The sequence below is a fragment of the Danio aesculapii genome, chromosome 22, assembly GCF_903798145.1.
Source record: "Danio aesculapii chromosome 22, fDanAes4.1, whole genome shotgun sequence".
Classification (NCBI taxonomy): domain Eukaryota; kingdom Metazoa; phylum Chordata; class Actinopteri; order Cypriniformes; family Danionidae; genus Danio; species Danio aesculapii.
In genome coordinates this window covers 7354711-7382217 of record NC_079456.1, presented here as the reverse complement: position 1 = coordinate 7382217, position 27507 = coordinate 7354711, and the positions used below count along the sequence as shown (strand labels likewise).

At 34.8% G+C, this 27507-nt stretch overlaps 1 protein-coding gene and 1 pseudogene across 1 annotated transcript; one reads left to right on the top strand and one right to left on the bottom strand.

Moving 5' to 3' along the window:
• Positions 1-5: 5 nt before the first annotated feature.
• LOC130216145 (uncharacterized) lies at positions 6-9228 on the top strand (annotated as a pseudogene).
• A 5090-nt stretch (positions 9229-14318) lies between these two features.
• Positions 14319-16949, bottom strand: LOC130216149 (ribonuclease-like 3). The gene is made up of 2 exons (XM_056448037.1): positions 16814-16949; positions 14319-15128 (listed from the first exon to the last, which is right to left on the bottom strand). The coding sequence occupies exon 2, from the start codon at positions 15123-15125 to the stop codon at positions 14589-14591; it is 537 nt and encodes a 178-aa protein (XP_056304012.1). The 5' UTR covers positions 15126-15128; positions 16814-16949; the 3' UTR covers positions 14319-14588.
• Between the last annotated feature and the right edge of the window lie 10558 nt (positions 16950-27507).

Sequence of the window (27507 nt, the reverse complement as noted above, 5' to 3'; positions counted from 1 at the left end):
AAAAGAAGAAGAAGAGACCCGCTATTTTTGAATTATTCTTTAAATAGTTTTCAGTTTAGGGAACGCACTGCGTCTCAAATAAGATGGCCAACTCTTAAGAATATGCTTCCCGCTGGGAAGCGTCGTGGAAATGGCGCGCATGTCGTTCGCAGTGATCTTGATTCTACTTGACCTTGGTAAGAATTTAACCTTTTACTGGCTTGTTTTGTTTGACCGCGTACATGTTTGCGGGTTCATATTGACATACGCGACGCTGACAAGACTTTGTGCTAAAAGACGATTGTCTAGAACTACCCGTAATTTGCTGGGCACATCAATTACTTAACACAAGTATATTTTGGTTATAACGATTCCTCTTAGTTGCGTGTATAGCACTTTGGGGTGGAGCTGGTTTTATGTCACACATCCGGACTCTCTAATAATATATTTTCAGACAACTACTCTTTGCAAATTTTAAGTAGTGAAATCATATTAGCAGCTTATGACTATCAAAATACAACATTGTTCACAGTCAGTAGTGTTAGTGTTGTTTACAAGTCATACTTGCATGCGATTTCAGACCAAATATTCAAAGTATGATAGTAAACAATAATAGGTGATTGCGGTAAAGTTGGTTTCCAGCGGTAGAGTTGGTTGCTGTAAAGTTCGCACATTCGTCAGTGATAACTTGTAACATGCTCTCTATATTGTTTACCATGGTAGTTTGAATATTGTTGGAAATCATATGCAAGTGTGACTTAAAACAACATTAGCACTGTTTATTTGACTGTGAACAATCTTGATAGTCATTGGCTGCTAATATGATTTCGCAAAGAATTGCATGAGTTTGCAAAGAATTTTTGTCAAATATTATTATTAATATTATTGTTATTATAATAATTATTGTTATTATTATTAGGGAGAATGTCTAAATGTGTGAATATAAACCAACTTTACCTCAGTATAATTCGTGACATGTTTATCTGGTCACTATTGCAAACATTTATTTGACATTTATGCTAACGTTCACATTTATTTGTTACTTTAATGTGTTGTAATGAAATAATGAAACATTTATAAGTGGTCCTTTAAGGGCAGCCATAATGCTGAAGTGACCCTCTGTGAAAATGAGTGTCAAAAATGAATGTGTAAATCGGTAATGTTTTTCTGTTGTTTGCTTGTCACATTATAAAAATAGGCATGTTTATTTATTCACAATCTTTGTGATACCTATAAACGTGTTTACAGCACTGTTGTATGTTGTTTTTGGCTTATATTGATTATCTTCTTCAGGTGTGCCTGGTGTTTATGGAGATGTTGTGTTGATGTTTGTGACGGAGGGAGATTCAGTCACTCTACACACTGGTGTTATAAAACAAAAGCATGAAGACATTAAATGGTATTTTAATGACATCCGCATCGCTCAACTCGATGGAGATGTCAGTGATATGTGTACAGATGTTCATTGTAATGAAGGCACTGAGAGATTCAGAGACAGACTGAAGCTGGACCGTGAGACTGGGTCTGTGACCATCATGAACATCAGAAACACACACTCTGGGCTTTATCATCTTCTGGTCAACGGCAATGTAGAGAAGATCTTTAATGTTACAGTCCATGGTGAGTTTTTCATGAATGTTTTCATGCAATATTACTTTAAGGTTACTTGTAAAATTTAAGCATCACTAAAACATAATTTAAAGAAAATGTATAGTTTTAGTATTGTTACTAAACTGTTCTCCAAACTAAGGAAATCCAAGTGATTCATAAGAATATAGATAATCTCTTTGGTGCACATTCTTATGTCAGTTTACATCAAAAGTTCACTCTGACTTAAAACTAAATTATTTTTGTTAATAACCTGTTGGTTTTAATAGTTTATTTTATTTCATAAGAAGTTGCAGGTGCCATCTCATGCCTTTTAGTTGTTGTTGTTATTATTATTATTATTATTTTGTGGAGTTTGTCATTATTTTTACAGAAGATCATCCAATAATCTACTAGTTTCTGTTTTAGATGCTGCTGATCAAAATGAATTGGAGGAAAAGGAAGGAGAATCTGTCACTTTTAATCCTGGTGTAAGAAGAGAACCAAAAGATATGCTGACGTGGTATTTTAATGACATTCTCATCACTGAAATCACTTTAAATCAGAGTCAGATCTGCGCTGATGTTCAGTGTAAAGAGAGATTCACAGAGCGACTGAAACTGGACAGTGAAACTGCATCTCTGACCGTCATGAACACCAGAAACACAGACTCTGGAAATTATACATTAAAGGTTTTCATCAGCAGCGAACAGACACTTCAGCATCACCAGAGAGAAGAGATTCAGCCTTGCTGTCATCTGTGAGTATTTTATTATTTTCCTTAAAATTTTCTGTGAGTGAAAAAAATCATACTTGTAATGCAAAAATTGTTGGATTTTAGATTGTTGAGAAAAAATAGCTTTGACTTACTTACACTTAAGGATGCACGATATATCGGCGGCCACATTGTTATCGGCCGATAAATGCTATTTTTAAGATTATCGTTATCGATCTGATGTCTAAATTAGGCCGATATCTTTAAGCCGATAAATTACGTAATTGTACAGAACTGCCTGCCTCACTCATGTGTGGGCGGAACATGTTTAGACTTGTCTAGTACACTATAATGGAGCTCTCCTCACATTGTTTATTCCTTTAAAGTCCATCCTTTCTTCATGTGGTATTGCTGGGTGTTAATAACTCAGTACGTAACCATGTTCCTTATCATTGTAGATGTGTTTGATTGAGTGCCGTTGTGTATTTTGTTTTAAATCGCCTCAGGAAAATATTACATGTGTAAACATCACAGCAGCGATGCACACGTGCTAAACAACATGTTGGGCTGTTTGTAATCTAATATGATTAATTGTTATTATCAACGCATTGCTTGCTGTGTGTTGTTGATGTAAGAATGTATTGAGTTTGATCGGAATATTCAGATTGATTATAACAAGCCCGCGTGAGGGCTGTCACCGCACACACACACACACACACATTGATCTGACAGCCTTCAGAGCAGCCCGGGGGTGAGGTGCAGTCATCTGAGCTCAATGCTTAGCTGCTCTGCCTGCAGTTGAGTGTAACTCACAGCAGTTTATCATAAACTTTTTATCGATAATTTTTCCCGCAATTTACAGCAAGCACGAACACAGAAGCGTTGTCTGATTGACAAGCAGCAGCTACATGTGTTCAAGAGAATCTAAAACGCCAAATAGGATAGATCTATGCCGCATGTTAAGTAATACATCCTGTATCTGTTCGCTTGTACAGTGGCTCTGAACTGTCAAAACACCTCTAAAAAAGGCTTTTTCGGACATGACGTATTTGTACATATGTTACATTACTGTAACACGTTTTATTCAAGAATATTTAAGCTGGTTTTAGTCCTTAGCTCTTTCATTTTCATTTTGTTTAAAATATACTTAACTTGCTTGTTGATTAAATCCCATTTTGTTATTGTAGGACTCAAATGGTCCATTGCACGTTCAAAAATTGACGGAGATCTGAGTTGAAAATTAAGAAGTTTTATTTTGAATACAAGACGTTAGAGAATACAAGTTCTGCGCAGGAGAGATGTAACCTCAGTTCAGCTCTGATCTATTTGAGCTCTCCTCCATGCCTTTATACTCTCTTTCACACACTATCTAATCCCAACCCTATTGATTTATATGGTGTCGCCTTGACAGTTTGACCATTCAGCAACCAGACGTTCCTCTTTCTTGTATCTGTGTATCTTCTCTTGACAGTTGACCTTGCAGATGTTTCAGAGCACGTACACACAGCTCATACATTCTGTCATCCTCAAAACCCTCTGCACTTTTTATACACCCATACCCGATAACAGAATGTACTGTTCTCAGCAACCTTCAGCATTTCTCTATGCTGTGCAAATAATATAGCAGTTAAGCCCTCAAAAAAGAAACCCTTTATGTCTGTATTTATTAGTAAATGTTAACAAAGCCTAACAATAAAAAATACGATCCTTCATTATTTAACCTATTATTTTTAATAGTCAAGTAGTTTAATAGTAAACAGTCAAGTTGCATGTTAATTTTCTATGAAGAAAAGGAAATTGTTTATTTTTTGCATGCCGTTATGTAAAATCGTGAATATAGGTCTATAATTACCTTGCAATTTTGAAATTATAGCTTTTTTGCTTTGAGTATAGACTATTCAGTTCATAAGAGCAGTTCAAATTTTTATGAAGTTTGCTGTATAAAAATATACCATTTTAAAATATTTATAATTATCAGCCTATATATATCGGCTATTGGCCTCCAAGAGTTATCGATAATCGGTATCGGTACACTCTTACTAAGTTTATTAGCTTGAAGAATTTTTTCAGTGAATTGCTTTTCACTGATTTTATTTGTTTAACTGTACTGTGATTAGACATGCCAATATTCAATAATTATATAATAAGCATGCACAATACTACACTCAAGACTGTATTTGACTGCAGCAAAGATGAACTCGGACACTCTGAGTGATTAAAAGGGAGATAATCCTGGTTAAAAAAGGGGATTTTATCTTGACAACAACACTCTATGAAGCTAACCCATTGAGGAGCAAAATTCATGTGGCTCAAATCCGGCCCACACCAGACACATCCAGTTCACATACCACATGGAATGATGGCCCTGTTTGCCGGATATGGGCCACAATTAAGCCATAGCAATACCACATATCAGCCAGAATTCAACCAAATGATCCAAAACTGACCCTGTTCTGGGCCACAGTTTGCTTTTATTCTGGCCCAGATCTGGCCTACACCAGACACTTGCATCCCGACCACAAACTGAATGGAATGATAGCTCCAGGGTGGTCCGCTCCTGTTTGCCAGATCTGGGCTACAAATTTACTACCCATATCCATATCAGAGTTATGGTTTGACCCCTATAATTATCAAATGATCACTGTACTTTTATCTTTACCAAAAGTGACCTATCATATGTTTCAAGATAACAGTACCATACTTGCCACATCTTACCTCAGCTGCTTTGAGCTCACACCATCTTTAGCTAGAGATACTCGCCCATGTTTGCCATATCTCATCTGGGCCTCGCAGTCACATTAGCCAGAGCTTACTGTGCTGAATATTCGCCAAAAGTCGACCATATTTTTTTAGGATAACTGAGTCACATTTGCCATATCTTCTCCGGGCCACTATAGGCTAAAATCCACAGTAGCCAGAGTTTACTGTGCCGAATATGTCTTAAGATAACTGGGAACCATTTGCAGCTACACATGTGAGCCACTTTAAACCCAGAATACCGTTAAATGACTATGCCACATTTTTGCCAACTGTGGCCCACATTAGGCTCACATTCAGATTACATTTTGCCATAGTGTAAGTGCCATGCCTACACGCAACTCAAGAAGTACAATTCTCTATTTATTTAGAGACAAAAATACGTGTCTTTTACCAAAATAAAGTGGCAACAAAAATATAGATAATTAATTTAACAATATTCACTCAATCAAAATAATTAATTAAACAAACAAACATGGGGCTGCACGGTGGTGCAGTGGGCAGCACAATTGCCTCACAGCAAGAAGGTCACTGGTTCAAGCCTCCACTGGGTCAGTTGGCATTTCTGTGTGGAGTTTGCATGTTCTCCCTATGTTGGCGTGGGATTCCACCGGGTGCTCCGGTTTCCCCCACAGTCCAAACACATGTGCTATTGGTGAATTGTGTAAGATAAAACTGCAAGGGTTTCCGCTGCATAAAACATGCTGAATAAGTTGGCGGTTCATTCCACTGTGGCTGCCCCAGATTAATAAAGGGACTAAGCCGAAAAGAAAATGAATGAATGAACAAACAAACATAGATCAACAAAAAATGAAGTAAACCTCAACAACACCAGCATGGCTCAGCAGCAGCAGCTGCACAAGACACACACAAAGTACTCAAATCTTTATAGGGACACCAAGATACATAGAAATTCTGAGCAAGTAATGCTTGCAACAGAGCAAAAAACAGGAGGAACAGCCAGACTAGCGCTGGAAACAAAAACGCACACTCAGCTTCCCCTTTTAAAGCCGACAATCTGAATTAGCCGCAGTTTCAAGACGGAGTTAGTGTCAAAGAAAAAAAGAAATATTAATATCAAAAACACTTCCAACAACATTAAATAAGAGACTGTTAGAAAGGTTAAATACAACACCTGATTATCGTGGCTGCAGTGATGTGGGCAGTAATGTGAGGAGCACGGAGATCTAATTTATATTGTGATTAAATGGGTCTGAGTACAGCTTTTGGTGCAGCTTTTTTCTGTCTCATATCACATTACAATTTATTTTCAATAACAATAAATGAAATGTTCCGAAAGCAGAATTACTATACTGTATACGTGGCATCTAATTGTTATTATTTACACTCATTGCAATGCACTGCTACTTTTTACATGGTATAAAATATATTTTGAGCTAGATCTATTCTACCTAGAGCTATTTGCACTTACTTTAAATCGCTTCTGTTGCTAAAAATTGGCTAATTGCAGTCATAAACGCGGTAAAATTATTATTTATTATTGTCTTTTGAATCTTGGGAAAATTATTAGCCTAAGTTCATTCTGTGATATTATACCAGTGATCAGAATTAAACTTTTTTTGTCTCATTTTCAGACTAATTTTTTTTTGGCCATTGCCGTGTTGAATCCTAATATCGGAGCTCTGTTGATCATGTCTTTCATAGTTGTGGCGCACGTGCTGAACCCAGAGTCAGTCTACTCAGAGCTGAGTGAACTAACTCTATTAGTCTGATCTGAAGACTCAAGAGTTTCCACATCTCAGAGTAACTCAACTCAAAGTTTGGTTAAACCTCCTTATTGAAACTGCCCCCTGATGACCAAAGCAGCGAAGTGTGAATGTGAATCAAAGCTGTTGTTAAATACTGAATTTAAGATCCTTCACTATCTGATAATAATGACTGTTTCTTTTCAGCTCTTTCTCGTTCACATCTGTCTGGAAGTGCAATAGCAGGAATAATTATTGCCCTGGTTGTTGTTGTTGCTGCTGTTGTTGCTGGTGTGATTTATCATCTTCACCACAGAACTGATGGAGCAGCAGCACAGGATGTAAGTATTACACAGTTGATTTAACATGATATAACACATTGTGAGTAGGATCACTCAATGTTGGGATCGTTCATTCAAAACTGAAAATTCTGGCATCATTTACTCAGCCTTTACAGATATGAGTTTATTTCTTCTGTTGAACACAAAATAAGTTATGCTGAAGAATGCTGGAAACATATATATATATACACTACCAGACATAAGTCTTATCCTAGTTGAAAGAGCAACAAAAATTAACTTCACTTCTAGTTGATCATTTGGAAAAGTGGCAGAGGTCGATTTTTCTGATGAATCGTCTGTTGAACTGCCTCCCAACCATCACAAATACTGCACAAGACCTACTGGAACTCACATGGACCCAAGATTCTCACAGTAATCAGTCAAGTTTGGTGAAGAAAAAATCATGGTTTGGGGTTACATTTAGTTTGGAGGCCTGCGAAAGATCTGCAGAGTGGATGGCAACATCAAAAGCCTGAGGTATCAAGACATTTGTGCTGTCCATTACATTACAAACCACAGGAGAGGGCAAATTCTTCAGCAGGATAGCGCTCCTTCTCATACTTCAGCCTCCACATCAAAGCTCCTGAAAGCAAAGAAGGTCAAGGTGCTCCAGGATTGGCCAGCCCAGTCACCAGGCATGAATATGATTGAGCATGTCTGGGGTAAGATGGAGGAAGCTTTGAAGACGAATCCAAAGAATCTTGATGAACTCTGGGAGTCCTGCAAGAACGCTTTCTTTGCCATTCCAGATGACTTTATTAATAAGTGATTTGAGTAATTGCAGAGATGTATGGATGCAGTCCTCCAAGCTCACACAATATTTCTGTTCAGTGACAAGACTTTTGTCTAAGCAAAGTCAGACCTTACTGTCCTAATTAAATATCAAGGCATGATCATATTTTATTTGATTAAAATAAATGTAATCTAGAGGCCTTTCAAGTTGTAAATGGATTTCTTTAATCAAAGCTTTTCAAAGTGTTGTGACATTTCACTGCTAGATGTTAGGTCTAATGTTCATAACTTTGTATCACATCACACTGATCTGTTCACTCTAAATTAAGAAGGGATAGTGTCAGTACATTGAAAATAAGAAATACAACATGTTTAGTAAATGAATTTGCAGACAATGTTATTTTGGTCTTTATCTAAAATGTCTGAGATTGATTGGTATTAGACAAAGTAAAACCCAATGTGAGGCAATGTCAACACTATAAACAAAAATACAGTAACCTCAATAACTCCCTGTAATCAAACAATTGATACAAATCACTTTTTAAAAGAGTTTTAATCATTTTAGATGGGATAATGTAGTAAATAAATATTCATTACTGTAGTGCAGACGGTTTTGTACAGGTGTGTTACAGATTACATTTGGATACAATTGAAGAAATGTTAGGGGCCAAAAAAAACCTTTTGTGTTCCAATAAGAACAGCGGGAAACACAGTTCTAACACTTGTGTTACCGGGTCTAATCATGTCTTTTACATTTTGTGAATTTTCCAGCAGGAAGGTGTTGCTGAAGATCCTACTAACGTTCCTTTGAGGGTCATGGGAGATTCTTAAATCAGACTCAGGCTGCTAATAAAACTGCACTTTGATACTGAAAGAGAAACTGGCGAGAATATGCTATTGGACAAACATGAAGAAAGTCAGCTAAATAAACTGATTAGTTTCAGTTTGGAGGAGGTGTTGAAGAGGATCAGTGGAGGATCAGCTCTCTGCTGGAGTAAAAAGGTGAATGAACAGAGCTTCAGCTCTCTCTGCACAACATCTTGTTGACAGGACAATTCCTCAACACAGATGTCTGTGGCCAGCTTTAAAGGGCACCTATGTTAGCCCTTTTTCAGATTTATTATAAGTGTTTTGCGTCTTCAGAATGTGTCTGTAAAGTTTCAGCTCAAAACACCCATCAGATTTTTTTATTATACCTTTTGTAGGATTCTGTGTATAAGATTTATACATTTTTGCACCAGGAGGCTGTTTTGGTGTACTGCGCATTTAAGGCTAGTCCTCCCCGCCCACCGTTTCTACGTGCCTTTCTGCATGCCTTATGGCTCGTTTCCACTGACTGGTACGGTACGGTTCGGTTTGGTACGGGTCACCTTTATCAGGCTTGCGTTTCCACTAACAAGGGTACCCTTTTGGTGGGCGTGGTGTATGACAGAAAGTTCCAGTCGACGTCATTCTCACTCGAGAAAATGTCTACAGTAAAGCTGTACAGGTCGTTCACATATCATATGAGAATCACTTCTCACAAAACAGATGCTTCATACACATAAATACTTGTGTAGAAATGTTTATTACTAACTTTTCTATGAACATGAGTTGATTATAACTGCAGATCAATGACAGTGCGAAACAGCCTACTGTAACGTCTGTAATTATATTAAATAAATAAATGAACATATATAAACACATACAGCCCCTTACAGTCTCCGATATGTTACCAACTACAAAAGAACTACATATAGCAGACATTTCGCCCGTATTTAGGTTCAAAACAACAGAAAGTATAGCCTACAGTCAGTGAAAACCTCTTATCTGTGTATGTAAGCTTCAGCAGCACATGTAGCCTCTGTTAGACAGTAATTCCGTCATTCCCAGTTCATTTTAGTCCAAAATGTGAAGATAATAAGTTAGTTAATCATGGCATTTTGTTCATGTTTGCTGTAAAATAATGTGCTCCTTTTTTTCCGGCTTCTCCTTTGTTTCTTCGCGCTTCACTCTCGCGTTTGTCAGTGTCTGACAGGATCGGGTTTCAAAAGCACGTCAATAATCAAGCGCAGGTTATTATCATCAGCTCAAGAAGTTTGTTATTTCAGATATAGACGTGCGGCGAGCGCAAGGAAGAAAGCGAAACCGCTCGCACTTCAGACTGCCTCGTAAAAAACTACGCGGCACAGGGTAAATCTGCTCTACTCCATGGCTTTGTGGCTGTTCATCAAGATGACGAAATGGTTTGTTTGAGCCCGGGTCGACCATGGCTCGTTATTATGTGTATAAATAATTCCACTATAATCTCTCGCTGTGTAATTCAAACATGGCGGGTTTTTTGTTTTCATTCTGGCTTGTTGCGTAAGCGAATGACGTATCTCTGTAAACCAATAGCGTTTAGCTGCGCGTGTAGCTCCACCTTTTGGTACCCTTTCTCGTGTTTGGTACCCTTTCGAAAGGGTGCCGAAAAAGTGGTACGGTACGGTTCGGTTCGGTATGCTTTTTGACTGTGGAAACGGCCATAAAAGCGTACCAAACCAAACCGTACCGTTCCACTCAGTGGAAACGGGCCATTAATCTCCTCTCTCGGCTGCATCAGACAACAGACAGACTTAAGGCCCGTTTCCACTGAGTGGTACGGTACTGTTCGGTTTGGTTTGGTTTCCACTGTCAAAAAGCGTACCGAACCATACCACTTTTTCGGCACCCTTTCGAAAGGGTACCAAACACGAGAAAGGGTACCAAAAGGTGGAGCTAGACGTGCAGCTGATCGCTATTGGTTTACAGAGATACGTCATTCGCTTACGCAACAAGCCAGAATGAAAACAAAAAAACCGCCATGTTTAAAATACACGCACAGCTGAGAGATTACAGCGGAATTATTTATACACATAATAACGAGCCATGGTCGACCCGGGCTCAAACAAACCTTGATAAACAGCCACAAAGCCATGGAGTAGAGCAGATTTACCCTGTGTCGCGTTTTTTACGAGGCAGTCTAAAGTGCGAGCGGTTTCGCTTTCTTCCTTGCGCTCGCCACGCGTCTATATCTGAAATAACAAACTTCTTGAGCTGATGATAATAACCTGCGCTTGATTATTGACCTGCTTTTGAAACCCGATCCTGTCAGACACTGACAAACGCGAGAGTGAAGCATGAAGAAACAAAGGAGAAGCCAGAAAAAAGGAGCACATTATTATTCAGCAAACGTGAATAAAATGCCTTGTTTAACTGTTATTGTTATTATCGCCTTTTGGACTAATATGAAATCAGAATGATGGAATTGTTCTCTAACAGAGGCTACATGTGCTGCTGAAAATTACAGACACAGATGAGAGGTTTTCACTGACTGTGGGCTATATTTTGTGTTGTTTTGAACCTAAATACGGACGAAATGTCTGTTGTGTGTAGTTCTTCTGTAATTGATAACATATCGGAGACTGTAAGGGGCTGTATGTGTTTATATATGTTCATTTAGTTATTTAATATAATTACAGACGTTACAGTAGGCTGTTTCGTTCTGTCTTTGATCTGCAATTATAATCAACTCAATGTTCATTGAAAGGTTAGTAATAAACATTTCTACACAAGTATTTATGTGTATGAAGCATCTGTTTTGTGAGAAGTGATTCTCATATGATATGTGAATGACCCATACAGCTTTATTGTAGACATTTCCTCCAGCGAGAATGACGTCGACTGAAACTTTGTCATACACCACGCCCACCAAAAGGGTACCCTTGGTAGTGAAAACGCAAGCCTGATAAAGGTGACCCGATCTGAAAACCGCTCCAATTGGTCCACCGTATTTATGTTGTTAAATTTGAAAAAAAAAAAAAAAGACTGGGTGTGTTTATTTCACCCCAATATGACGGACTATACACCGTACATGCACATATGTCTGTCCAAACAGCTTGAAAAGTAGATTTTTCACCACATGTGCCCTTTAATACATTCCGTCCAGGAGTTCTAAACCAGAACAGTTACTAATACACGTTACAGAACACATCACTGATTTATAAACTCTTTTAAAAATGGACATTAGCTATGTGTTCATCCAAAGATGCACATAGACTTATGCGCAACACTGGAATATCCCATAAAACATCTGCAAATAAAGCACAGCGTCCATCCACTGAGTAAACAAGATGTAAATTGTCACTTCCTGATAAACTAGTGCCAAAATATCAACAACCGAAAAATGTCTGTGGTAGAAGTCACTGTGAGCCTTTTTCTAATTTAATTATTTACGCCTCAGAAAATGAAATGCAAGGAACATGCAGTAGCTTTCGGAGACTTTCTTTGGGAGTGCAGATGCTCAATACAGTTCTGGAGATGATGATGATGATGATAATAATAATAATGATAATACTGAACCACAGTGATAATGGACAAAGTAATTTCAGAATGACCAAAACAACATTTCAGATGTTTTACAATGGGGTTGTTTTGCTGGTTTGACCATTAATGATATCCCATGGCATCCATCATCACACGATCTGTTAAACAAAATCACAACTTTTTGATGCATAGGCTGGAATTTTTTGCAAAGTGTTTTTCCATTGTAGAAAATGCACATTTTTCCTCATTATATAACATTTTTATCCTAAGCATTATTTACATCTTGGCATTTCCATTTAAGCATATCAAGAGTTCACACTTAAATATTGTTTGACAACTGTTAGCAGGTTTGGCATGCTGTCCCAGGAGAGAACCCTGAGCTCGGAGATAGGTGAGCCCAGGGCTCCCGCCTGATCCATAGAGCATATGAGTGGAGTACAAGATCAGGTGGTTCTCGAGAGCTCCGCCTGGTAAAGCAAGAATGAGGAGAGGGGGTGGATGGGGGTTTCTTCGGAAAACGAAGATAAGAGAGTAGTTCTAGCTAGGCTACTTATAGTGAGTTGGGGTTAATCTGATTGGCTAACTAGTGAATGTAGATGAGTGGCCAGCTGCAGTCAATCATATCACGTGCTCCTCTTGAAATTAGTTTGTAAAACTTCACTTAAAAAAAAAATAACACACTAAGCTACATTTTTTGCTGCTTGTGTAACACGGATTCATCATATCCAGTATTGTGCTGTTTAGTGTCTGATGTCCACAATAAGTGATGGTAATAAAGAAGAAACATTGTCAGATTGTATCAAAATGTAGCGTTGTACATGTAAGAGACAAAAATGTACTTTAATTTGTCTCAGCACTTTTTTCCCAAATTTGCACCTTTTTCCCCCACTTTATTGTTTTAACTTTATTACCGTTAAACTGAAGCTTACGTGGAATTTCCCAGAGTTGACCCATGTTAAATGTATATTATTGACAGGCAAGTAAAAAATTACTTCTAAATGTGTTCTCTCTGTTTATTGTTTTTCAGTTCATTTGCTTCCTCAAATACTTTTCTGGTATATATGCATGTTTGTGTATGTGTGAGCGTGTCTGTTTCAAATATTTCCCAAATGATGTTTAACAAAGCAAGGAAATTTTCACATTATGTCTGATAATATTTTTTCTTCTGGAGAAAGTCTTATTTGCTTTATTTTGGCTAGAATAAAAGCAGTTATTAGTTTTTTAAAAGGCATTTTAAGGTCAATATTATTAGCCCCTTTAAGCTGTATATTTTCTCGATAGTCTACAGAAGAAACCATCGTTATACAATAACTTGCCTAATTACCCTAACCTGCCTAGTTAACCTAACTAACCTAGTTAAGCCTTTAAATGTCACTTTAAGCTGTATAGAAGTATGGAAAATTATCTAGTCTAATATTATTTACTGTCATCATGGCAAAGATAAAAATAAATCTGTTATTAGAAATGAGTTAATAAAACTATTATGTTTAGAAATGTGTTAAAAAAAATCTTCCATCCGTTAAACAGAAATGGGGGGAAAAAATAAACAGGAGGCTAATAATTCAGACTTCAACTGTATATATATATATATATATATATATATATATATATATATATATATATATATATATATATATATATATATATATATATATATATATATATAATTTTTTTTTTTTTTTCAATATACACACCTCTGGATAATTTGGCTCCTCTCATCACAGTATGGTATGTATGGACTTTTTTTGTACTTCCAAACAACTCCTTATTTAGTAGCATTTCTGGCCTAAATTATAGTAAAACACACTCTTTTAAAAGTTAAAATAATACAGTGTAAGACTACTTAGACCATGCAAAATGCAGTGTTGGTAAAGGGATAAGTCCCCCAAAAAGAAAATGGTCATTTACTCTCACTTTATTTGTTTCAAACCTTTGAGTTTCTTCTGTTGAAAAAAGAAGATATTTTGAAAAATGTTGGAAAGCCAGCCTGTAACCATCAACTTCTATGGTGATTGTTTTGTCAAGTGGTTACTCATTTTAAGCATTCTTCAAAATATAGTATTTGTGTTGAATATAAAAAGAAAGTTCTAAAGGTTTTGGGGAGAGTAAAGTGTGAGTACATTTTCATCGTGAGTATCTAAATTATTCAATCGGAAATAACTTTTCCATAAAACACCATGGATTGGAAACCTTTTATTTGAAAGAAAACCTTACGTAAAACGTATACTGACATAAATACTTTTACAGAATGTTAGTAAACTATTAAAAACACACATGACTCCACATACTTGACTAAATGGCGTTCATCTGTAAAATAATAGAAATGGCTATGAAGTAATGTATAAAGACAAAAAAGGAAAGTTCATGTTTACAGATATTGACCTGGTGTTTTAGATGGACAAGGAGTGCAAGGAGGTGAGTTTAAAAGTGACGCGCATTTTTCTTTCCTCATAGACATTCACCAGATAGTATTTGAAATACGACAGAGAAGGCATGATAAACGATTGTTTTAAAAAGGTTTAAGATGCTATAGCCTGACCCCCCCTTTACAACAGTGATGCCTTTCTCATAATGGACAGGCCAGCCTTTATCACAACCCAAAACAATATAACGAGTGCTTCTTTTACCTTGGTATTGACAACGCGGGTGTCTCTCCCCACTTTTCAATATACATGTGACTACAGGAAAAGGCTGATTGCTTATAAACAGGTTGTTTTTGGGAGTTCCTGCCTTGCCACAAACGTCTTTAATAACACGTTTATTTGCTTGAATGAGGGTGTTTATTTCTTTGCAGTCGTTTCCAGATCCGGCAGTGATCCCTCTTTCCCTCATTTCACTGTCACACTTTTGCACACTCATATCAGGATCCACGTGCTGCCTGAGGAATTTTTGATAACGGGGCGCCACATCTGGCGGCACCTCAGCAGCTGTTAAAGAGAAGCTGAAGACCAGCAGAAAAATGACTGCAGACTGAAGAATCTCCATGACCTGGAGAGAAAACACGTACGTCAAAACAGCTTGTAAATCAATCCTGACCCAATTGCTTTGGTAATAATAATAATAATAACAATAACATTAAAATATTAGCCTAATTTTGCTTTTGCTATTTATTTATTTTTTTTTTTTTGCTTTTACATTTATACTAGCTATGAAAGCCCGTTCCCGCCACTGAATTAAAAAAATAAAGTCGCAATTCTGAGTTACTAAGTCAGAATTCTGAGTTATAAAGTCAGAATTGCGAGTTTTAAAAGAGTTTCCTGTTGTGGCGATTGGCCAACTGTAGTGTTAAAGACTCTTTCTTTAGGTTGTGATCTGGTTTTCCCAATAAAGGCCAGGAGGACACAGTATTTGGTTGACACTTTTACTGAACTGAAATATGAACTAATACAACACTTTAAGTTTTAGCCCTTTATAAAGTCTATGTAAATATCTGCAGCTCCCAAGTGCAACACACGAGGGCATATGAAACAAATAATAACTACAACAAAATGTAACTCATGTCATTGCTTTACATGTAATAGCTAAATAATATAGAAACCTTCATTTTAGACTATTGGAGGAATCAGACAATCCACAGCTAATAGTTTCAGGCGCTCTGTTTGATGCTTTATAATTGCTGTTTAGACCAAATGGTGCAAATGGCATAATTAAAAAAAAAAGAACAAATCCATACAAATAAATAAATAGACATAGTTCAAGTATAGCCTATATATTTCCTTTTTGAAAGTGTGATAAACAATAAAAGGTCGCGTATAGGCGATATGTGATTATGAGCTAATGTGCATGCATGCGTCTTTAACGCTCCATATATCAGTCGCCACAACAGGAAACTCATGTATAACTCGCATTTTTGACTTAATAACTCAGAATTCTGACTTTATAACTCGGAATTGCGACTTTATAACTCAGAATTCTGACTTTATAACTCGGAATTATGACTATATAACTTAGAATTCTGACTTTAAAACTCGGAATTGCGACTTTATTACTCAGAATTCTGACTTTACAACTCGGAATTGCGACTTTATAACTCAGAATTCTGACTTTATAACTCAGAAATCTGACTTTATAACTCAGAATTCTGACTTTATAACTCGGAATTCGGACTTTATAACTCGGAATTGCTACGTTATAACTCAGAATTCTGACTTTATAACTCGGAATTGCGACTTTATAACTCAGAATTCTGACTTTATAACTCGGAATTGCGACTTTATAACTCAGAATTCTGACTTTATAACTCAGAATTCTGACTTTATAACTCGGAATTGCGACTTTATAACTCAGAATTCTGACTTTATAACTCAGAATTCTGACTTTATAACTCGGAATTGCGACTATAACTCAGATTTCTGACTTTATAACTCGGAATTTCGGCTTTATAACTCAGAATTCTGACTTTATAACTCGGAATTGCGACTTTATAACTCAGAATTCTGACTTTATAACTCAGAATTCTAACTTTATAACTCGGAATTGCGACTATAACTCGGAATTCTGACTTTATAACTCGCAAGTCTGACTTTTTACTTTTTTTTATTCAGTGGCGGGAACGGGCTTCCATGCTCTTACTTTCGGTTGCGTTTTGTATTGTATTAATGTTTTGACTGTTTCGTTTTTAACACTTCTTCTGTATAAATGTCTACACTTGAGTAAAAATACAATGTTCTTACCTGGTTGTCTTTTGCCTGAAGTCTTTATTGTAATAAACAGCGCTGCTGTGAATAAAGCCCTGAAAAACGTCGAACTTGCTTCTCACAGTTGTCTGTCCATGTTGCAGGACTTTTTTTATTGCAAACCTGAGCTGCTTGCAATGCTTTTAATGCACACAACTGCAGTGACGTCACTAGCTCCATTGAGTGTTTTGTGTCTGACATTGCAGGTCTGAGGTATGCAGACTCTCTCTCAGCTTGCATATCCGAGTCTGCATCCAGAAACTATTAGACCTAATGTGAACTTTAATCACAGTGCAAACATGCCCTTGGACAGTTTCATTCACTCTATGTAAACTGTTTTTTTTTTTTTTTTAGTTGGTCATGCTGACAAGTTTAAGAAACTAGCATACATATTATTCAGAATATCTTCGTGTTTCAAACTATTTAATGTGTTGTGCTATTTTAAATCACTGGTTCTCTGACACAGTAAGTGTAAGAATATAGACTTTGTTGTAAGTGTATAGTTATAGATTAAAAATGACATGTATAACACTGTAAACTTTTTTACACCTGTAGAAACACTTGCTCCATATGAAAATAAGTTATTTTCAGACATGCAACAATTAAGTTTGTTTTGATAATTTAGCTTGCCTGTCAAACAGAGACTTTATAACAAGAGCAGAACAGAGAGATTGTTTGTCATGTGACGACATCTACTGGTCATAACTGTGAATTGCACTTCAAACTATGTAATGGTGGTTTTACTTTCACTATTCACACTCTTAACATTAGCGTTTGGTTTCCACTATTTTTTTAAACGCATTATGGAAATGCTGGAATATCATTGTCATGTTACAATAACATTAGAATTTTATAAACTTTATTTGTAAATAACATTAATATGTTACAATAAAGCCACTTAATTGTGAATAATTTTATTTAAATATTACATTTTTTTATTTCTACAGTTAAAAAAAGTCAACAATACACCTTTTGCACATAAACCATCTAGATGTGCATATATTTAACTTAACATTTTTAATTATTTACCTTTAATTACCACGTATTTAAATGTACTTCTGTGTTATTGTGTTGACATATGCCTATGAACTCCTGAAAAATCACACACACAAAAAAGTTCGTGCGTGTGTGTGTGTGTTTGTGCACACTTGGCGAATAAAACTCATTCTGATTCAGAATGTCGGTGATGGCCAAAGGGGGCGGGACAAAGGGGGCGGGGCTTACTGTTTACAGAAGCTGAGCTCGAGCGCGCCGCTGTATTTCCTCTGGAAGAATGAGGTAAAAGCGCGGATTTCTACACATGCTGCAGATAAACATCCTGCTCCAAGCTTTCAGACCCAACCATCCATCATAGAACAGTTAAATCCGGTAAAAAGCAGGTAAAAGCAATTTTATTACCACGTTGTGGTCTTTAATTTGATGTGATTGTACGACTTGAACCTGCATAAGCAAGTTGAATCCCATTCAAAAATAACTGCTATTTAAATGTTCTGTAAATCAATATTGGGACTACGTAGCTGATGTACTGTAGCCTAAATTGTCCCAAGACAAGAATGGGTGATATTCAGTAGTTTTAGGATAACTTTGAGGAAAGGTTTTGATCCGCTTCAAATGTTGATTATTGTAATTCTTTCTCACGTTTTGTATCTCAGCTTTAGCACAACGGCAGTCACGTGCTTTCTATTTCCACGTAAACTGGTGACGATTCGGGTTTAAAGGGATAGTTCACACAAAATGTAAAGTTGTCATTTTCATACATCTTGTCCTAAAATCCTAGTTTCTTGGATTGAGAGCAAAACGTCTGTCTGTCTGTCTTTCTGTCTGTCTGTCTTTGAAACCAGAAGTTTACATGCAGTGTATAAAAAGGCACATAACCATTTAAAAAGACAGATGTTAATGTGACTAAACTATTTTCTTTTAGGCAAGTTAGGATTATCAAATTAGTTTCTGTTATACTTAATAGCAGAATAATGAGAGAGATATTTTTTGAGAAATTGTTATAACTTTTCTTGAAAGTCAAGTTTACATACAATAAGATTATTACACCTCTGAAAAAGCTCAGATGATGGTGTCAAGGTTTTGGAAGTCTCTGATTGGCTAATTGACAACATTTGAGTTCATTGGAGGTTAACTGTGGAATAGTATTCAAGGAAAACCTCAAACACACTGCTTCCTTGTGTGACAAGATGGGAAAATCAACAAGCCAGAATCAACAAAAAAGCCAGATTACAATTTGCTAAATTACACTGGGAAACAGAATAATTTTTGGAGACATGTCCTGTGGTCTGATGGAACTAAAATTGAACTGATTGGCCATAATGACCAGTGTTACATTTGGAGGACAAAAGCCTAGGAACACCATCCCAACTGTGAAGTATGGGTGTGGCAGCATCATGTTGTAGGGCTGTTTTGCTGCAGGAGGGACTGGTCCACTTCACAGCATAGATGGCATCATGTAGAAAGAACATTATGTAGAAATACTGAAGCAACATCTCAAGACATCAGCCAGGAAATTAAAACTTGGCCACAAATGGGTCTTCCAAACAGACCGTGACCCTAAGCATACTGGCAAATGAGTTAAAATGTGCTTTAAGGACAACAGAGTGAATGTTTTGGAGTGGCCATCACAAAGCCCTGATCTCAATCCTATAGAAAACTTGTTGAAAAAGCTTGTGCGAGCAAGACAGCCTACAAATCTGACTTAGTTACACCAATTCTGTCAGGAGGAATAGTCCAAAATTTCTGCAAACTATTGTGAGAAGCTTGTGAAAGGATACCAAAAATATTTGACCAAAGTTAAATCTATCTATCTATCTATAACTACTGTTGGAAGTCCAAGAAATTCATTCATACTTTTGTTTTACTATACTAGCCTTGCAGTGTTTGGCAACAAACTTTTCTTTTTGTAATTCTAGAATAATGAACACTGTCATATGTCCATAGTAAATTAACTTTTATATAAGAACTGGATCAGGCGCAGACATTTAGCAGGCTTTATCTAGAATTTATGACTTAAAGCTGATTAATACTTCTCCGTCGAGTGATTGTAGCATTTATACTTCTGCATCAAGCGCATGTGTATGCTCCGGCGCAGCCTTCAGGCGGTTGCATAGCCCTCACATATATGTATATATATGTATATATATATATATATATATATATATATATATATATATATATATATATATGTATATGTATATGTATATGTGTGTGTGTGTGTGTGTGTGTGTACACACACACGGTTAAAGTCAGAATTATTAGCCCCTGTTTATTTTTCCCCAATTTTTGTTTAATGAGATTTTTTTCAACACATTTGTAAACATAATAGTTTTAATTAATCATTTCTAATAACTGATTCATGTTATGTCTAGATATTTTTCAAGACACTTCTATACAGCTTGAAGTGACATGTAAAGGTTTAACTAGGTCAATTAGGTTAACTAGGCAGGTTAGGGTAATTAGGCAAGTTATTGTATAATGATGGTTTGTTTTGTATACTATCGAGAAAAATATATAGCCTAATGGGGCTAATAATTTTGACCTTAAAATGGTTTTAAAAAATGTAAAACTGCTTTTATTCTAGCCGAAATAAAACAAATAAGACTTTCTCCTGAAGAAAAAATATTATCAGACATACTGTGAAAAATTTCCTTGCTCTGTTAAACATAATTTGGGAAATATTTTAAAAAGAAAAAAAATTCAAAGGGGGCCTAATAATTCTGACTTCAACTATATAAACACACAAGTTGTTGACACAAAACTACCACAAAAGATCAGAAAAGCTATAATATTTACTGCAAATTACTAAAGTATTTTTCGTGTGGAATTGTTAGGATGGAAAGTAAATATTTACATCATTGCTGGAGTTGTTTACCTGCAATTTACTAGATAAAAGGCACACTAACTTTCCCAAAATGGTCTGCAGTAAGCTTTTACAGTCTATGGCAGTGACATGGTAAATGCTAAAATGCGGGCAATAATAATGCTAGCATTCTGACACTTAACACGCATAAATCATAAGCTTGTATTCAATAAACAGACAAGTTTGCGTGATAGTCTTATATTTTTTGTTTTCGTTTGCTATGTCCTAGAACTGGAAGTTGCGACCATTTTATTTATTTATTTATTTATTTATTTATTTTTTGTTTATTGTTACAGAAATGAAAAATTAAATGAGAAAATAGTGGGCGTGGCTTTTTTTGTCCTGCAAGCTGATTGGATGTAGTAAAAAAGGGATTTCATTCAGAAAGATCTTGAAAAGGGTTTGGAGAGAGTTATTACAACCTAACAGACATCTCCTCCTCACCCTTTCTGTTTGTTGTCAAAACTGACAGCTGGAGGGTCGTGGTTAATGTTAGCTACCCACATTATCTCAGATAGACATAATCTGAGAATTGAACTGAAACCTAACAGGAAGTGCATTTTTAGATTGCAATTAAATATCACATTATTATTATTATTATTATTATTATTATGAAAGGCAAACTTTTTTTCCTAATGACACTCACAGATTAATTGTTCACCACAAAACTAGCAATGCGAGCTAACAATATGGTTAGTTTTGATTTCATTTATACTTTCAATAATGTAATCTTGTGAGAATGTGCCTATGTAAGATATATGCTATATTATAATATGTAGTTTTCTTGTGTGCATTGGGTGGATTTTATACTGTCATTCATACAGTTCATTGCACTCCTTGTCCCCATGAGTCTGGTTTCTCCCAAGCGTTTGTTCTCCTTTTCCGTCAATTGGTGGAGGTTTTTTGTGCCGTTGTTGCATTTTTAATTGCTTGAAAAACCTCAAAACAGGATCAAGATTGTCATTTTTTTTTTCTTATTTTGTCACAATATCTTTTATACATTTAGTACTGTCATTTAGAAGTAACACAAGATACTTGCACGCTTACCAGACAACAAAGTAAGCACAATTTACCTTGATCATATTGTAAAAGAATCTATAGGAGACCAGTTTAATGCTGGTAGAAATTTTAATTAAGTGGGTTTTAGCAAAAATCACTTTATATTTGCATTCCTCTTTCTTTCCTTGTCTGTTTTCAGACAGACTCTCAATGACCAGATAACATTTCATTCTCTCCTTTTCCATTCTTTTTGCCATACTGGCTACAAGACATTGACAGATCTAACCAAGACACTAATGCGCTGAAACAACCCCAGTGGAAAATATAATGACAAAGGAAGAAATAACATAATGGGGAAGTAAATTTAAGCTATGTAATGCTGTATTTAGCCTTGAGAATTGTTAGAACGTCCATAATGTATTGGCCCTGTATTGTCACACGTCAAAATAATGTCAGTAGTTTGTTTAACACCGTTATATGTACAATTAGACTCACTGTTGAGTATATTGGTGCAGACAATCACATTAAAGTTTGTGCCCCTATGATTCCTTTCATCTATCGCTTGTGTCTGACAAACAGCATTAATCTTGTCCTCTGTTTCAGTTATGAAGGTGTTTATTTTTTTGCATGTGTTATTATATTTTATGTTTCTCTGGCTGATCAGAGTGGTACAGTCTTCTTCTTTCATGCCAACTGGAGCCAGATGTTTGTTTATGAAGGCGGTATGATTCTGACTTTTAACAGACAGTGATGTCCAAATAACCAGCAGCAGAATTGCAGAGTACTGACGGGTCTTCATGATCTGGTAAACAGGATGAACAGTACATTAAAGCATTATCTAATATTTGGTACAATGAAACTGTGCTCTGTAAGTCACAAATAATTTAAGTGAAATTAGAGAAGACATACCACACTGTTCTTCTTGTCTGGAGTCCTGTAAAACATTAGCAAAATAACTCAAAAATCTGACAACGACACACATATGCTCCAATAATGTTGCTTTTTTTCAATACTGCTTGCTTATATGTACGTACTGCTTTGAATGTTAGTTATTTGAGCGTAAAGATATTAACCCTTTGATTAAAGATTCAGTGTCTCACAATCAGCTGCTAATTTCAAATTCACTTTCCCGTGATGGCTACAATGAGACAGAAAAAGACTCATGCATATCACAACTTAGTGTTTTCAGTCACACAACATTTATTTTAGGTTTCAGATGCTTAAAGTTGCCATGAATGGAAGTTTTCTACTATTGTGATGTATAACCACTTGAAAAAGTTCTTAAATGAGAAAAAAAAAAAATGTATGGCTTTGGGAACCAACTCAATTGCTGAAAGACGGGGATGTAAATGCATGTAATTATTTTCTAAATCTTTTTAGTTTGTAGAATGCACAACAAAATAATTTTACATCATATATGGACTGTTTAGGTTACTGAAACATTAGTTTGCTAAATGTTTATTTTATATTTCTCCCAGTTAAAAACAAATGTTACTTTAATGTATTTTACGAGAAGTTGATGATTTTACGTGTTGAAAATCCATCAGCTCTGTAACTCATATCATGGCGGCATCTGTCACTCATCATAGATCAAATAATACGATCATTTTTTAGTTGTTCAAATGACAATTCCTATTAATGTGAATCGAAATAGCTAATATTTCCAGCACAAACTCACGACAATTCAGAACTTTTTGGTTTAGTGGCTAATTTATATGAGTTTGTATGATCTCTTTCATACAATTTAGTATGATTTGCTCATCCCCCAATGATGGTTGGGTTTGGGTGTCATGCCTCCTTATTAAAATTGAACATTTAAAAAAGAAAAAAAATCTCAAAAGGGGGCTAATAATTTTGTTTTGTGTGTGTGTGTGTGTGTGTGTGTGTGTGTGTGTGTGTGCGCGCATATATATATATATATATATATATATATATATATATATGTATGTATGTATGTATGTATGTATGTATGTATGTATGTATGTATGTATGTATGTATGTATGTATGTATGTATGTATGTATGTATGTATGTATGTATGTATGTATGTATATATATATATGTATATATATATATATATGTATATATATGTATATATATATATATATATATATATATATATATATATATATATATATATATATATATATATATATATATATATATATATATATATATATATATATATATGCGCACACACACACACGTCAAAATTATTAGCCCCCCTTTGAGATTTTTGTCTTATTAAAATATTTCTCAAGTAATGTTTAACAGAGTAAGGGAATTTTCACAGTATGTCTGATAATATTTTTTCTTCTGGAGAAATTCTTATTTGTTTTATTTTGGCTAGAATGAATGCAGTTTTTAATATTTAAAAAAAAATTTAAGGTCAATATTATTAGCCCCTTTAAGCTATTTTATTTTTGATAGTCTACAGAACAAACCATCATTATACAATAACTTGCCTAATTACCCTAACCTGCCTAGTTAACCTAATTAAGCCTTTAAATTTCACTTTAAGCTGTATAGAAGTGTCTTGAAGAATATCTAGTCAAATATTATTTACTGTCATCATGACAAAGATAAAATAAATCACTTATTACAGATTATTAAAGCTAAAGTTATTAAAGCAATTATGTTTACAAATGTGTTGAAAAATAATTTTCTTCGTTAAACAGAAATTGGGGAAAAAATAAACGGGGCGATTAATTCTGGGGGGCTAATAATACTGACTTCAACTGTATATTCGTAGTCATATAGGCTGCTTTGTGTCACCTAATAAACCTGACGCGTCCCATGGAAATGTAAAAGTGATGCATTCTAAATAATGGTCACATTAAAATAACGTGACGTTCAACTCAAATTTTTTATTTGTCTGTGAAAGGGTCGATGATACTTCGCTTCAAAGCAATGCACATTACAAACATAAAGATGGACTATACTCACAGGTTAAGATGTCTGGATGAGATTATTAGGACGTCCTGGTGAACGCAATCAGGCTTGACCTTGGTATGCGGTGTCACAACAGAGGCTTTAAAATTTCCCATCAGTTCTGGCTTTAAATTCTTGAGCACTTGCAAATAAAATGTGACGTTTGCAGCGACCAGCCAATCGTGTGAAGCATGAAAATATTGCAGAGTGATAAACTTCTCTGTTAAAGATGAAAGATATGCAAACTGAAGAAATTCAATAAGTTTTATCAGCTACAGTCAACAATATAACAATTATTATTATTATTATTATTATTATTATTATTATTATTATTATTATTATTATGCAGTAAAAACCTATGGGTAAGATTTTACAATATAGAACACGCAGTTAATGTATTTGCTAACATGAACAAACAATAAACAATACTTGTACAGCATTTATGTTCTCTGAAATAACATGAACTATCTCTGAACAACTGTATTTTCATTTAACTCTAACAAAGCCGAATAAATACTGTAATAAAAGTATTGTTGATTGTTTGTTCATGTTTGTAGACGCATTACATTTCCTTTATTGAAAATTGTTACCAAAATGTGCGGAAAGAAATGTAACTGCTTTTACTGACAGTTCTGTTTAGTTTTATTTATATTTTCTATTCTAATTGTAATATTGGACTTATCTCTGACAGCTGTTGATGTTGAAAATGTAACGACAAAGTTGCTTTTATTGACAGTTTTAGTAGTTTAATACCATATGGCATAAGACATAATACATCTATAAATAAATCTGCAAAATAAGAGAAGGTACTGACTTCAGAACTATTGAAAATATAAATAAAAGCTCAATTGGTAAGCCTTTTAACCAAAGTTTCGAGATCAATGCACGATAATGCAATCATAGAAGTAATATACTGTAATAAATGTGTAAACTAGCAAAACAAAATCCCAAATTAGCAATTGTTCGTTAACATGTTTTTTACAGAGTGACTGTTGAGAAGAATAAGTACATCCTTGTTGATAAAATGTGGATATAACCAATCATTTTAAGGTTATAGCATTTTTATAAAGGTATTGTGTTATTGGCTAGTGACCAGATTTCTGAGGACCTTTTTTTATAGGATTCAAAAATAATAAATGTCACTTATGATTATCCATAAGTTTAAAAAAACAGGGACATCTGGTTGTCTCGAGAACTTTGCATAATTATAAAGTTGCATTAGAAGAGCTTTGCATTGCTAACAGAAGGTACTCAAACAAGAAGATAACGAAATCCTCACAGTTGTAATATGCAAAAGTGAAATATGAATACTGAATGCACTGTAAAAACAAATGCTGGGTTCCACACAATGATTTGTATTGGAACATGAAGGAATTAAGTAAATGTATTAGCTTTTACTAATGTAAGCGGATTTAACATAAAACAATTAAGTCCAAACATCAGAAAAAAGTCATTTTTTAGTGTGTGTTTAAGAAGCAGAGACAAGAGTACGAGGAGAACAATTATGCAATTGTCTTTGGCTCCAGTGTGCAGTGTCCATTCTTTATATACAGTTTTTTTTTTTTGTCTTGATTTTTGAAGGTCTTGTATGCATCGATTTTACTGTACATACATTTGATATTTACTATATTTTGAAAGAAAATATCTGAAGAAGAAAAAAATAATTGACAATATGTCTTAAGTTGTTTGTCTCTGTAAGTGTAATGTGCATATATATATATATATATATATATATATATATATATATATATATATATATATATATATATATATATATATATATATATATATATATATATATATATACACACACACACACACATACAGTTCAAGTCAAAATTATTAGCCCCTCTGAATTATTAGCCCCTGTTTATTTTTTTGACCTATTTCTGTTTAAAGGAGAGAAGAATAGTATCATAATAGTTTTAATAACTCATTTCTAATAACTTATTTATTTTATCTTTGTCATGATGACAGTAAATAATATTTGACTAGATATTTTTCAAGACACTTCTATACAGCTTAAAGTGACATTTAAAGGCTTAATTAGGTTAACTAGGCAGGTTAGGGTAATTAGGCAAGTTATTGTATAATGATGGTTTGTTCTGTAGACTATCAAAAAAAAATTATAGCTTAAAGGGGCTAATAATATTGACCTTAAAATGTTTTTTTCTTTAATTAAAAACTGCTTTTATTCTAGCCGAAATAAAAGAAATAAGACTTTCTCCTGAAGAAAAAATATTATCAGACATACTGTGAAAATTTCCTTGCTCTGTTAAACATCATTTGGGAAATATTTGAAAAAGAAAAAAAAAAAAATCAAAAGGGGGCTAATAATTCTGACTTCAACTGTATGTTAATGAATGTATATATGTAATGAATGGAATGAAGTGTAAATATACTGTAACGCACTTTTAAAATACAGTAACATGCTCCGTAACTGTCCTACAGTAAAATTCATATTACAGTTAAATACTGTGTAACTTACAAAAATCCTTAACAGTGTGTGTGCAGATTTAGAGATTTAGCTAGTTTTTTGGGGGCGACAATTGTGGTGAAGAGTGGAGCCTGTTTTAAGGTTGAGAATCGGTGTTGCAAAGCTTGTGTGTTCTAATTAATTAATTAATTTTATTATTATTTTGTCTAATGATAGGAGAAAGGAAGCTTTTCTGAAGTTTGACCAAATTACTTTGTAAAATGTTTATTTGTTTTTTTTAACAATGTCTAAAACACCGCACAATTGTGACGCCTGCTGCTCAAAATGGGTAATTGCAACACAAATCTCAAATCTAATGCATTGTGTGCTTTCGTTTATTGAACGTAAATGCAATTCCATTATCATCTAATACCAATTAAATGTTAAGTGATTCTATAAAAATTATTTTATTATCTTATTGTTA